The sequence below is a fragment of the Cornus florida genome, unplaced genomic scaffold (genome assembly GCF_030987335.1).
Source record: "Cornus florida cultivar Cherokee Brave unplaced genomic scaffold, ASM3098733v1 CherokeeBrave_3.0.0_Hap2_Chr07, whole genome shotgun sequence".
NCBI classification, from domain to species: Eukaryota; Viridiplantae; Streptophyta; class Magnoliopsida; order Cornales; family Cornaceae; genus Cornus; species Cornus florida.
Genome location: NW_026775577.1, coordinates 15,188,387 through 15,202,971, shown reverse-complemented (window position 1 = coordinate 15,202,971; position 14,585 = coordinate 15,188,387). Strand labels below are relative to the sequence as shown.

The following is a 14,585-nucleotide window of genomic DNA, read 5'->3' as shown; positions in this document are numbered from 1 at the left end:
AAGGGTATATGGCATGTTCGCTCACGTGGGCCCAATGAAGCACCGACTTGATCCCCACAGCTGCTTCGGTTTTGGAGAGAAAAAAGAGCCGTTGTATAATCTGACACGTGGAAAGAAGAAGGTGGGAGTGGCACAATTGGTGGTCTTTTGTGTGATGTTGGGCTGGGCCCAAAACATGCTAGCCCACTATTTTCTTAGACTCGTGAAATTAATTTAAAGTAGAGTAATGATGGGACCGAAAAGAAATTTTTGAATTAATATTGAATTTAATGTGGTTGGTTATTCTTATCACATGTTAAATAATTATTTTTTTGAAAATGATTTAAGTAGATGAAGTGGACAAACACTCGTCAAATTCGGGACTTATTCGGGAAAATCATTCGGTAACTCTATCATTTTCTTTTAAAATATTGGGTATGCCCTATCGATAATGTAGTAGGATTTTTTATTAATTATCAATATATCTTTTATTATTTAAGAAAAACAATAACATTTATTGACCGAGGATAGTATATGGCTGGTACTTTCAAGATGCAATCTGTTAGGTGCAGTTTGGTAAGAATAAAATGGTAAATTTTTTGTTTAATTGATGATTTATGAGAATTATTTTTTGAAAATTAAATTAAAATAAAAAAGAACTTGTTTTCGTATGATTATTTTTTATAGTTTTCTAAAAATTAATATTTTCTGAATTTTTTAAAACAATTTTCTTATTTCTGACCTACAAATTAAGCAGACCCATTACAGTTTAGAATTTCAATTCCTGGTTCAATGATAAATTGTATTGTAAAATGTCTAAGAAACTCATGTAAATTTTAGTCAGCCTCTGAGAACTTTCACCATCATAACCTTTTTTTTTTTTTCAAGTAAATTTAACCACTATCATAACCTTGCTTGACTGAGAAAAGCAATACTAAGAGGTCACAAATGAAAAAAACCTTACCTGATTAGTAACTTTATTCCCATAAACTGTATTTTTCAAAATTATATTATTGGAATTATGGGATTTTATTGATTTTGGATTTTCAAATGAATTTTTATTGTTTGGAATTGATAGAACTCGAAACTGGATTGTATTTCAAGGTCAGATTTTATGTGATTTAAGCAAATGGAAGCTTGAAGATTTGAGTCCCAAAAAAACTGCAAATGGTTGTGTGTGTGATTTACCTACCCAATATAATAAATATTGAAATGGGATTTATTTCAAATTCTTTCCTTTCTATTTCCTTTTTGAAATCTCATTTTACAAATGGATTTGATCTCAAACACAATGGACAAATAATCCCTTAAATAAACTCAGAAGAACATAATATACAATGGCAGAGCTCACTGACTTTGAAAATTGTACTCAATTACAAATCTTATATGTTACAAAACAATTTGAATCATAAATGTACATTTAAAAAAAAAAAAAAAAAAAAAAAAAAATTGAAAACCTCAACTAAGTTCTTTTGAACTGTGGATGAAGACTTCCTGATAAAAAAATGGATGTCTAGATCATCCTAACAAGAGAGTATGTTTAGCAGAGACACTCTTGTGTGGATCAAGCACCTAAACAAGCCCTCCAATCCATTTTCAAAATGTCCAACAACAGCATCCAAATCCTCCAACCTCCTATGTGCACTTTGGATCCTTTCTTCCTCACCATCTTCACTTGAACTCTGCAACAATAAGACGCGTAGAGCAATGTCCGCGCTCTCCACCTCATTCATATTGTTCTGTTCACCAACAGATGCTGCTCCTCCTTTCTGCACCAGTTTTGAAAGCAATGACCATCTACTCGGCTTTGGCTTTAATACCAGCACAGAGAGGAATAACAAAAGGGACTGCAAGATAGAAATGGTGACCAAACTTGCTTCTCTTAGTACTCTAACCACAGCCAAGAGGTGGCTGTCAATGTCCAAGAGAGAAGAGGCTGCAAGTTTGTTTTCAATATTTTTCAGTGTCACGAGAGACTTTTCAAATTCCTTCCTCATCCTCTTCCTAGAGCATACATAAGCATTGACATTGCTTTCAATGCTCATATTGGCAGCCTTGCTTCTTCGGAGAGCAGATTGAAGCTCTCGGACACCTTCCTTCATTAGCAAAACAGTATCCCTTATGTTGCTGCATATATCTATGTATCTGATGGACCCTTCAAGCAACTCATTGACCAATGTTTCGTGTTGATGTTGCGCGAGAGCTTGTTGGACTACTGGCAAACTAAGAAGCTCTTCTATGCATTCGAAGACTTCTTCTAGGCCAGACAAGCCATTGCAAATTGTGTCTGCCTTTGGCGAAGAAAACGCTTCCCAAGTTTTAAGCTTGTTTAGCTCTTCTTCTGCTTTTATTGTGCTAGGGTGAGATCTAGCCGGAAAGCTAATAGACCGGACATGGTAGTGAGTAATAGACTTTGGGGAGAAACCTGCCATAGTTGTACTTTTATGGTATGAATGGTTATATCAAAATAGGTTCAATGTGTAATTCTCTGATGAATCCTCACTTGTATACTTATACCAACACCTTGGAAGAAGAAATGAGGGGACTAAAAAATAATATTTGATTCCAATGTCAATATGATATGCATGTGAAGGGAGTGTGGGGCTTTCTCTGCAATGTGTTATCTGTCATATCTTCAACCAACAAATCCAAAAACACTAACTTATTCTATTAGTCTCAATTGTATTAATTTGGGTACCATATATCTCATTTTCTGGATTTTTTTCGTACTAAACTAGATTTGTTAGGCTCATCTTCTCCCGTACACATCCATCACCGCCATCTTACATTTCCAATGTTCCATGAATCCATAAAAGTCGGTCACATTAAGAAATAAATGGTGCATTCCAAAGTTGTCTAAATGTGATGAACCTTGAACCTTGAGAGATCAAGAACCATATTATAAATTGATTACAGATGTAGATGGATATGGTAGTTAAGACAGAATAATGCAGATGTATATTTATATATATATGTGCACGAATGGGATGTCGTCACAATGTCTCCCTTGAGGTTCTCAATCTGCCAATGTATTTAAATAAGGCATAGTTTAATTAAATTATCATATGGTACAGCTATTATGTTTTTACTTGATCCATGAATCCTACTGCAGCATCCGACATTGGCTCTGTTCAATATAAACACAATGAGGGATGTACGGATGATTGATCGCCAATATATAGAATGCAAAATCTATAAGGATAGATTCTTCTTGTTCTTGATTTCTTTTTTTAACTTTAAATTGTTCGGTGCATTCCCATGTTTTTGTCTTGAGCTATTAAGCCTATTATTGAACTGAGGGCAATCACAAGATGGCATTCTTGTAAGAGGCTAACTAGGTCAATTGAATGCAGAACCCTGCATTTGAGGGAAATAGTTTTTTTTTTTTCTTCCCCCGGAAATTGGGGGGAAAAAAAACCTAGTTATTGCAGTAAAAAATGGTATATTTAAGATTGTTTATGTAGATTTGTAATACCAGATAGTCTAGTGTTATAGTGGCCTCACTTCATTCTCAGTTTTGGGGCATGCCCAAGGTTTCAATAGCTAAGTAATTACAACTTCACAATTTAAAGCAAATTTTCACACCTAAACATTTAGGAGTTGTTCAAACATTTATAATAGCTAAGGTTTTAATGCTCAAGGTTTTAATAGCTACTAATTACAAAATAAGCAGCCCATGACAGTTCTCCAGAAGCCCAAACAAAACTGCAGCAGCTTTCCCAGAGAACAAAATAACATTCCATCACAAGGCTAAAACCTACTGAAAGCACCACCAAGGATTGTAGACTAGTGGAATCTCCTGAACCTTTTAAGGTAGAAGGACGAGGGTTCAAGTCCTGTTAGGGTCAAAAAGTGGCGTGTGACAGTGTGAGACAGCTTCGGAGAACTGAAAAAACAATAAAACATACACCCAATGTTTAATCAAAACAATATTGTGCAGCTAAGCTCCTAGCTGCTGTAGAATCCTTGAATTTGAGGGATTAGACCCTACATCTAACATAGTCGCTGATCTGATTAATTAGGCATTGAGCTGAACTGTAGTGGCACAATAAGTGATTTAGTGATTTATTGGGCTGAGTATACTATATATAATGGTGGTCAGTTTATTATGCTACCTTAATGATGCACACCTTCGGCACAACAATTATAGCTTAATCATTATTTTCAATAGGTTCAGCACTAAAATAGGGTTGGAACTACATAACACTCATCAGTACATCTCCAATGATGGCTTGAAAGTTCTTGTGGATATCTGACATGCTAAGAGCACATACCACAGTTTTGACCAGTTTTTACAGGCTTCTGTGGTCCTCATGTACAGATTTCTGCCTCTAAGCAATGAAATCAAGATGCTACCTTCGGCTACATTTCAATTTTTTCTCTCAAACTCATGAAATTTTTTAGTCTCCCCACTCCGTTATTCTGGGATTGAACTTGAATATCAGTCTTAGAATTACTTCACTCCGAAGTTAAGGGGCCATTTCATATACATAATACATGGGACTGTAATTTGAAGCCAAATTATATTCCACCAATGGAATTCAAGTCCATTAAGTGGTGTTTGATGCTTGGGATGCATCTGTGGTTGTTGTTGGAAAGAAATGCTTGATTCATCACCCATCAAGAGAGATGCTCATTGCTCAGGCAATGGAGAAGAAGATAAAAATTCGAATTTTACTGGAAGTAGAATGGAAATTTTTTTAATAGAAGTTTCTCGAGTCTAGACAAAAACACTCCAAGGGAGTTGCACTATCAGATTAAAAATAGTGCTTTCTGAAATATGCATAAGAACAACCATAGAAACAGTCTTTGATGCACACTCCAATCAGACCTAGGAAATCCAGTTGTGACCTTGGTTGTACTAAATCTCACAATGTTAGTACCTTATGATAGCTACAATTAATCTCCTAAATAGATGATATTTCCAAGTGCAAACTCAGGTGGCATGTTATGTTACTGATCAAGTTTCTTTGTAAACAATGGCTCAGAGAGCATTAAGCGGTGAAAATCAAGTAAAAATGTTCAAATTATTGCTATTGCATTGCAAAAGAAAATAGAAAGATAGCTAAAAGTATAGGAAATCAGATAGTACTATAATTCAATGTATTAGTACACTTTTTGCATACAATTGCAGTCTGGTACATTTGCAAATCCTTTAAAATTTGGAAGCAATGACCAATATGCTTTGTACAAAAAATTTTGTCGTCTCAATTTAGTTAGTGAGAACAGTAAGCAGAGAGACTCTGTACTGGATTAGACGTCTAAACACGAAATCTAGTCCGGCCTCAAGACTATCCATGCCAGCAGCAAGTATCTCCATCTTCCTCTGCACCAGTTGAAATTCTGCCTTCACACCATTGTTTTGCACATGCCCATATAGAGCACAAAGAGCAACATCTACACTCCCCACCTCATTGATCATCTTCTGTCGTTTCTCGTGAACAGCCAATCCGGTAGGCATCAGTTTGGATATCAATGACCACCCACCAAGCTTGCTCTTCATCACTGGCATAGACAAGAATAGCAAGAGAGATCGAAAAACGCATATGGCTATAGTGCTAACTTCTCTTGGCAATCTGACCACCATTGACAAGTGATCATCCAAGACTAAGACAGGAAATGATCCTGTTTTGCTTTCCATTTGCTTCAATGCTCTGATGCACTTGGAGATGTCTTTTTTAGCCTTCTTCTTGAAGGTAATGTAAGCACCAATACTACATTCAATGCTTGATTCTGCAGCCCTCCTTCGTAAAGCTGATTGAAGGTGCTGCAAATGCTCCTTCATCAACGACAACATGTCCCGTGCAGTGCCACATGTGTCCAGCAATGTCACTGAACAATCTAGTGCCTCTTCCACTACTTTTTCGTCTTGATGACGAATAAGAGCTTGTTGAGTGAGTGGAGCACTAATGAGTTCCACAACACGAGTATACAACTCCGGGAGCCCAACTAGACCTTTTTGAATAGTGTCGGCTCCTATTGCCTCTGTTGCAGACACTGATGATGCTTGCCATGCTTTGAGCTTGTCTAACTCGTCTTCAATTTTGACAGAAGTGGGCTGCAACCTGGAGGGCAAGCTGATGGACCTCACAGGAGGCAATGCAGATGAGCCTGCCATTGTTGTTGTATTTCAAATGCTGAAAAAACTCAGTACACACAGTCAAGCTTTGAGTAACAATGATTATCTTCAATCTATATATAGGAGCACAATGAAGGCAAACACTGAATTATTGGTGCCAACTGCCAAGGCAGCATATATGCATGTGATGCCAAGGTGGGCATCCATAATGTACTCAAATTGTAACATTTTCCGCCAACAACATGCAAGATTGAATTATTTGTGTAATGTTGTGGTCATGAAATAAGCAACGTAGAAATTCGATAACATTTTACAATGAATATGAAAAACAACAGCAGCAAGATGCCATTAGTGCTTGTGCGTTTCTTTGTTCTTCTTTTTCTCGACCACATTTCTAACATATTCTTAGAATAATTCAGAGAGTGAAATCATATCAGACAACAGCACACTAAGGATGACATATTCATGAATTTCTTGATTCAAAGAACCATAGTTGAATACCACCAAAATATTAATTTTTAGCAGTAGATTGCTATTTGTCTAGTGGACATAAGATTTATATCTACTCCTATTTGATTTATCTCACAATGTCAGTGAAAAAAAAAAAAAAATCATAAAAAAAGAAAATTATCACTTGGAACAATATATGGTTGCAGAAAGATTGGTGTACATAGGAGACAAGGGGCAACAAGGTAATGGATATTCTTATCTTCTATTGTCTTGGAAATTGATGTTAGCCTAATGCGAAAAAAGGAAGGTGAAACAAACGAAAACACAGCATTGGTATTTCACATGCTCATCAAAACCATGAGGAGACCATGATTCTCCTTGTCTCTGATGTTTTTCTTGGTATCTCCAATATAAAAAAAGGTGGTACATTATACTTATAAATTATAATACACATCCAAATTATATTCATCGACCGTGAGAATTTTTTTTTTTTTTTTTATGGTTGCACTTCTTGACTTGCATGTCCATAAATGTGAATCACAACAATTTTAAGAGTTTTTATTTTTATTTTTACTTTTACTTTTACTGTTCATTGTTAGAGTAGCCGTTACTACATTGATGGAAATCGTAAAAACACCAAAGTAAATAAAAATGAAAAAAACAATTGTAACCCATGAAATAAAAATATTTATTAATTTTTTTTTTTTCAACAATAAAAATAACTTAGATAAATTGTGTCTGAAAATATTTGGTATGGCTTGGGTTAACTTACCCATTTTATACCAAACCTGTTTGTGACCCATTATAAATGGGCTGATAATAGGTTATTGAACCATTACTCACTTGTCCATTCATGATCAGTCCAAAATTCATCCAAACTCACCTAATTGTCACCAATGTTTTGTTTTGCACAGTGTTAAAACGTTTCGTAAATAGTGGTAAAAAATCGAAGTACCAATTTGGTGTTTTTGCATGTTTCATCACTGTAGTAACAGGTACTCTAGCAATGAACAATTAAAAAAAAAAATTTAACTCTTACAATTGTTCTGATTCACATTTATGGGCATGCAAGTCAAGAAGTACTTTATACCTGACACAGTCACTTAAATTTGAATATCCAAATAATTTAATTTTCACTGCATTAATTCTAGTTCTTATCACACACAGACTCTAGTGGGCTGAGTTCTGGCAACTCTTCTGGAAGATTTATCTAAATAATTTAATTTTAATGAACAAATTTGCGATTTAATATATCTTGACATAAATTATCACCCTTTAAGGGTAAAAAAAAAATTACCATATGAGACTCTAAACTTACTATTGATAAGAGGAGTGGTGCAACAAACATTTAAGCTACCAAGCTATAATTATAGTTGACAGTTTCACTGCATTAATTCTAGTTACTAAAATCTTCCAGAAGAGTTGCCAGAACTCAGCCCACTAAAGTCTGTGTGTCATAAGAACTAGAACAGTATTTTGGCATTTTGAAAATAATTTATAGTAAAATGTGGGACATGAGTCTTAGAAGTTCTTTAAAGTCCAATTATATGGGACAATTTATAGTGTAGAGATTTTTAGAAGAGTAGAAAGTTCGTAACTAAGGATATTTGGGTTGAGAATTCTATAAATTAGAGGAAAATGCTTATAGACTTTTATTTGTCAGGTGAAGTTACAAAGCAGAACAAGGTGAAAGTAAGAAGGTAGGTAGATGCTAGATAGATAAGATAGACCCTAAAAAAATACCATAAAAAAGCAAATGTTGATGTATCATCATTAGCTTTACTGTTGGCCTCTAAAACGTTACGTAATATGGTTAAACTCAACAAAAATATACATATAAAAAGTAAATGTAAGTATCATCCTTAGTTTCACTGTTGGCCTCTAAACAAACTCAAACTTCCATTATTCAATTTGACTGAAACCATTAAAGTTTTTGGATTTTCTTGTGAAATCTATTTGATTAAATAATTAAACTTGTTTCATTAAAACAATATATTGATGTTTAAAAAAATATATATGAAAATCAAAAAAGAAAATTTGTCCACATCTTGAAGAATACATCAGAAATGAGTTATGAATTTTTATTTATTACCAGTATGATGTGAAGTTATAAAGATAAAATTCTTTTACAAATATTCAAATTATATATATGGTATGAAAATTTTCTCAAGTCAGTCAAATTTTTGTAAATTCTTTCCAAATTTAAATTTTGGTATATCATCCAAATTTTACAGGACAGCTAAATTTCAAATTCCAAATTCAGCAAAAAAAAAAAAAAAAAATGAAGCTTCAATGTTTTTTTTTTAATTAATTTGGAATAAGTTCATGTAGATGATATTTAAAAAATAAAAAAATGGTGTTTTGGTGGTCAAATGCCAAAAAAATGAAGCCAAACTCAAGTTTTCCAAATTAATAAAGCTTTATTAATTGCTGACTTAGACATAGAAATTTAGTGTTGATTTTTTTTTAATTCCTAAACTGCCCTATTACAAAATGACCCAATTACCCATTTAATAAGAAATTTCCATGGAGCGATTGGCTGAAAATGTCAAACCCATAACTAAGACCATCCAATCATCATCACAAATCCCAATATCACAATTGCAACAACAACAACAACAATTTGCATCATTTCTTGAAAGCCCACACATGTCCCTAAAAGCTAGAGTCCTTTGTAAAATTTTCAGCAGCGTTGCATTTCAACCCCTATCTAAAATTGTCAAAGAGGTTATCACGCTACCATATGATTCTCCGATGGCTGCAGCGAGAGAGGAGGTGGTGCCAGCAAGGTGACAGCAAATGATTTAGTAGTGGTGTTGGGTATTAGAGGTGGTGGTTTTGTTGGCCAACAAATCAGTGGTGGTGATATTCTTTCGATCAATTTTTAGTGTTTTCTTTTCTTTTTTTTTTTATTAATAATTTTGATCATTTTTTTAGTGTATTTTTTTAATTCGACCCTAGGGTTAAGATTTTTGTGGTATACACTAGATGGTGGTGATGATGGAGAGAAATAGAGACGGGGGCGGGGCGGGGTAGGGCGGGGCGGGGGACTGGTGGTGATAAGATAGATAGAGATAAAGTGTAGAGTGGCAACAATATTGGTGGAGTGATTATGTTTTAAGTTTCTCGTGATAATAAATCCTTTGAGAACAGAGTGTTTCTGAGATAGAGGAAGGGATAGTCTAGTCCTTCAAGGTCAAACTTAGATTCGCCTCAGGGCAGTTTAGGAATTAACAGAAAATCTAGTGTAAACTTTCATGTCCAAGGTAGCATTTGATAAAATTTCATTAATTTGAAAAACTTGAGTTTGACTCCACTTTTTTGACATTTGACCACCAAAACACCATTTTTTTTAGAATTATCCCGTAAGTTTACACCTTTTGAAAATATATGGAGCTAGGCAGATGGTATTGTTTTTATGATACACTCATAACCAAACATACCATTTACCACCAATGTAACAAATGAATATAATATGTAGAGACATGAATCTTATATATATATATATATATATTTCGCTCTCTCTCATGTTGGATGTTCTTATGCAATAATTATTTTTATTCATTTAACAAGCAGGTTTCATCAAATAAAAAACTGAATTGATCACAAAAATAATTAAATCAACCAATAAAATCTAACTCAAACTTAACTTACATCATAAAAGAAAAGAGTACCACACAGATTGATTTTCACTATATTCCCAGTGCTGTAATAGATTTATTTATTTATTTTGAAACGTATTTATGAAAAACTTTTTTGATCATTTAAAAAAAATCCAAACTAAAGGCTGTAGGAATTAATAATAATTGAACCGCCAACCATTAATCTAAAACAAGCACTATAATAGATCCCAGTGGTGTAGAGAATTATGAAGTGTTTAAAAGATTTGGATCATTCTATAACATTGGAGATTTATTAGAGATTTATTGAGTGTAGAGATTTGTAGATGATTAAGGAGTTCTATAATGTTTGCAAATATTTAAGATATTTGGATGGAGAATTCTATATATTATATTTTAGTTAGTGCATATATATAAGGCGAGTTTCTTATGTAATTACAAAACAAATAGAAAGAAATAGGCTTAAATGAGAGAGAAAATGTTCAAACATTGTTGACTTCCAAAACGGAACATATTGATGATTTTTTTTTTTTTTAATGATTATAATTTTTTTATAAAAATTAATAAATAATAATGAAAGAAATAAATAAAAATTCATACTATATAACAGGTGAAAATAATAATAATAATAAAATAAAATTATTAATCATACTATATATATATATATATATATATATATATATATTATATAGCATATTTTAACATTTTTGACCCATAATTTATATAATATTTGGAAATAATAAACAAATATTTTTATTTTAAAATTATTAAGATAAATATTAGTTTTGGACCTTTTGGTGTATCATTTTACCAAAAAGACCGTGGTGAATCAGTTACGGCTATGCGAGTGTGGCTTGGCCCAGTGGTTTGGGTTTTTTTCAGTGGTTGCAATGACTCGAGTTCGATTCCCAACCCAATCAATCCCCCTTCCCTCTAACTTCTAATTACCTAACCTAAAAAATTCAACACATGAAATGAATATAGGATTGTAGACATTAAAATTTAGTGGTTTTGGTTTTAACAAATGGACCCATTAAATATTGGCCTAATGTTTAATTAAGTTATTTAATTGGTCTTGACTTGGTCCACTTAAATTATTTAATTAGCCCAGCCCAGATGATTAAATGAAAATATAATTATTCCTAATAAAATATATTTGGAATAATTAATTTTAAGAATAATTATCATAATATAACCGGCTCGGCCAGTTATGATTTTTTGTCTATAAATAGAGGCCTTGAGGAAGAAGAAAGGGGTACACAAATTCAGAGTTCAGAAATCCAGTGATTCAAAATTCAAGAGTCTAGAATTCCAGAGATTCAGAAATCAAGAAGGTCCAGAAATTGAAAGACTCGTCTTTCAGAAATCCAGAGACTCAGAAGTTAGAAATACAAATTCAGAATCCAAACCCAAAAGCGAAGAATATCAAGCACATCCAAAGACGTATCGTTCTTCATCAAATTCCACTGTGATTCAAGAACAAGTTCGTGCAGCCCTTGGATCCAACCAACAACAAAAAGGAAATCGAATCAGATGATCATTCTTGTTATAAAAGATATCACAAAGGATTGTACTTCAAATATTTATGATTTAATAAATTATTATTTTACCCATATTTTGTCTTTATTTGCAAAGAACAAAATTTGTGTGTACTAATTTTTCTTTCATCGGAAACGATTAGCACAACTCTTCAGGGGACCCACCAAAGGGATTTTGCAGTTCTTAAATAAGTGCAAGTGCAAAAAATATATCTAAAGTATGTTTACGGTCCATATCACACCCTTCATGTGCAAAAAAATACCTATAAATTTTTATTTTGAAAACACACATAAAGTTTTATTTTGGTGCAAATAAGTATCTCTGACAAATTTAAATCCTAAATCAACTAAATTACCCTCAATGAACCATTTTATAAAATATATAAAAATAAATAAATTTGTAAAATGATCAAAAAGAACATATCGGAGGACACTCCCCTCACGTGCGAAAAACACCCTTAAAGTTTCAATTTGGTGCAAATAGGTCCATCTGCCAAATTTAAAACCTAAACTAACCAAATTACCTCTATTGAACCATTTTATAAAATATATAAAAATAAATAAAATGATTGAAAATGATAGATAAAAATAAAAGTATAAAAGAAAAGTAAACATAAAAATAAAAAATTAAAAATAAAAAAAGAAAATAAAGTGCAAACTGATTTTCAAATTCAAATCCTATTTTACAAATTCTCAAAGTTTTTTTTAAAAAAAATGTTTAAAGATATATATAGCGAACAAAGTTTCAAAATATATATATATATATAAGTTAATGTGCATATAACACCCATATACTATGAGATTAGTAGCATATATACCTCCTTGGGTATTTTCAGAAGAGTAAAATGACAAAACGAGTATTACAACACTAATTTATGGGGGTAAGTGCAAAAAACACACCTCTACTTTTAAAAAGTTACAAATAACACTCCTACTGTTCAAAATTGACCTCTCTAATTTTAAAAAGTTGCAAATAAGGGCTTTTTGTCAGAGGGGTAGGTAAAAATACGAAAATACCCCCCAATATTCTTTATTCAATAATAATAAAAAAATTGAAGAAGTTGAAATTACCCAAATAGACATTGACCTAAACTACGTCGTTTTGGGTGATGTGGGTAATGAAATCTTATTTCTCTCGGCTTTAATTTTTTGTTTTGGGTGAATTTTTCTCTCTTCTCTTAACTCGCCGGTGTTCATGGTGAACGAGGGTTTTCATTCAAGCCGTTTTTGTCCCTCGAGCCGTTTTTGTCCCTCGGCCTCACCGTTCTCCTCATCGTCCTCCTTGCCGTTGACCGCCGCATCATCAATCTCAGATCAGACCGCTTGTAAGAATTCTTACCAATAATATATGAAAGCCCTAATATCCAATCTCTCCTTACACCACCTCCAATCTCTCCTCACACCACCTCGCTGCATTCTTACCACCGAAGTCGTCAAGATTGCAGAATCTTTACGATATTGGAGTGTTTTGTTTGCTTTTGTTTTCTTTTTTCTTTTTCTTTTTCTTTTTTTTTTTTTTTTTTTTTCTGCCCTGTGTATATTTAATTATTGTTTATCAACTGAATCTATCTGGTAAAAGTAAAAGATGGACTGCACATACATCGTCGTCAACGTGGTGTATTATGCAATGCGGTTGATCACAAATGAGTTGAATCGGCATTTTTTTCAATCTGACTCATTTGAATTGATCAGAGTCTGGATTTATACCTAAAACTCTCCATCCATCCATGCGAAGTATGGGATAATACGCTGAAAATGACTATTCAGGGAACAGTTTGCGGCAGTGCTATTGGCGATCCATTTTTTACCCCTGCCGCTCCGATCTATGTCTACGACTCTATATTGTCCTTAACAATTTACGAATTTTATATAAAATAAAATTAAACTGTACGGTTGAATAATATTTTTAACAAATTTCTTACTAAACTACATCAGCACATTCATTTAATTTTTTTTTATAAACTTATTTTTTAATTAGCGCAAATAATATATTTATTTCAATTTTAGAACTGAGTTTACTCTAATTTTAGTTTCAATGCATATTTTTTACAAGTGTATGATATGCCAAAAGCTCAGATTTAAATCCCTATAACCAATTTCTCCCTAATATATATAAAGAAAAATTTAATTTTGGTAAGTTATATTAAATCAACCATATATTATTAAATAAAACTTTGCTTCTTTTTTTTTTTTTCGAGAATTATATAATAAGTGCCAAATATATATATATATATATATATATATATATATATATATATATATATATAGTTCTAGTTTCAAATTAATAAATATTAAAGGCTTGTATACGATATTGAAAAAACTATAAATTTTGAGAAGTAACCCTCTGGTCCCTCCCATTCGTATAATCTATTATATTCATATTCAGTACAAAAAAAATAATTTAGAATACTCCATAAGATCGTTAATTTTAAGAATAAAGTAACGAGTAATAAAATTTGGTTACCATATTAAAAATCGATGAAAAAATTAAAAATAATTCTAACTATAGAATAATATATCAAGGATCTTGTAATTTGGCGTTTTTTTTTTATCTTTCAAAAGAGAATATTGATGGTTTAAATGCTTGGAAGGACAAAACTAGATGGTGAGTATATTTTTGCCAAAAAAAAAATTACTATAAAAGAATATCAAACAATACACATCTTCTTGAAAGAACCTTGATCGTAACAAAATTCGGAATTGTTCCATGAGTGACCTTAACAGAAGTTCTTTAAATATGAAAAGAAAATCGTTACTGAGGAAGAAGAAATAAATAAAATACATAAATATGAATATTATATATAGAAATGAAGGATATAAAATAAATAGGAGAGAAATAATAGAAATATGAATATAATGAATATTATATATATAAAATATGTGTATTATATATAGAAAGAAAATTAATTAATACAAATA

General features: G+C 32.3%; 2 protein-coding genes across 2 annotated transcripts; both read right to left on the bottom strand.

Moving 5' to 3' along the window:
• Positions 1-1,502: 1,502 nt before the first annotated feature.
• Positions 1,503-2,411, bottom strand: LOC132316301 (uncharacterized). Its single transcript, XM_059814805.1, has one exon. The coding sequence runs from the start codon at positions 2,409-2,411 to the stop codon at positions 1,503-1,505; it is 909 nt and encodes a 302-aa protein (XP_059670788.1).
• A 2,780-nt stretch (positions 2,412-5,191) lies between these two features.
• Positions 5,192-6,097, bottom strand: LOC132316300 (uncharacterized). Its single transcript, XM_059814804.1, has one exon. The coding sequence runs from the start codon at positions 6,095-6,097 to the stop codon at positions 5,192-5,194; it is 906 nt and encodes a 301-aa protein (XP_059670787.1).
• Between the last annotated feature and the right edge of the window lie 8,488 nt (positions 6,098-14,585).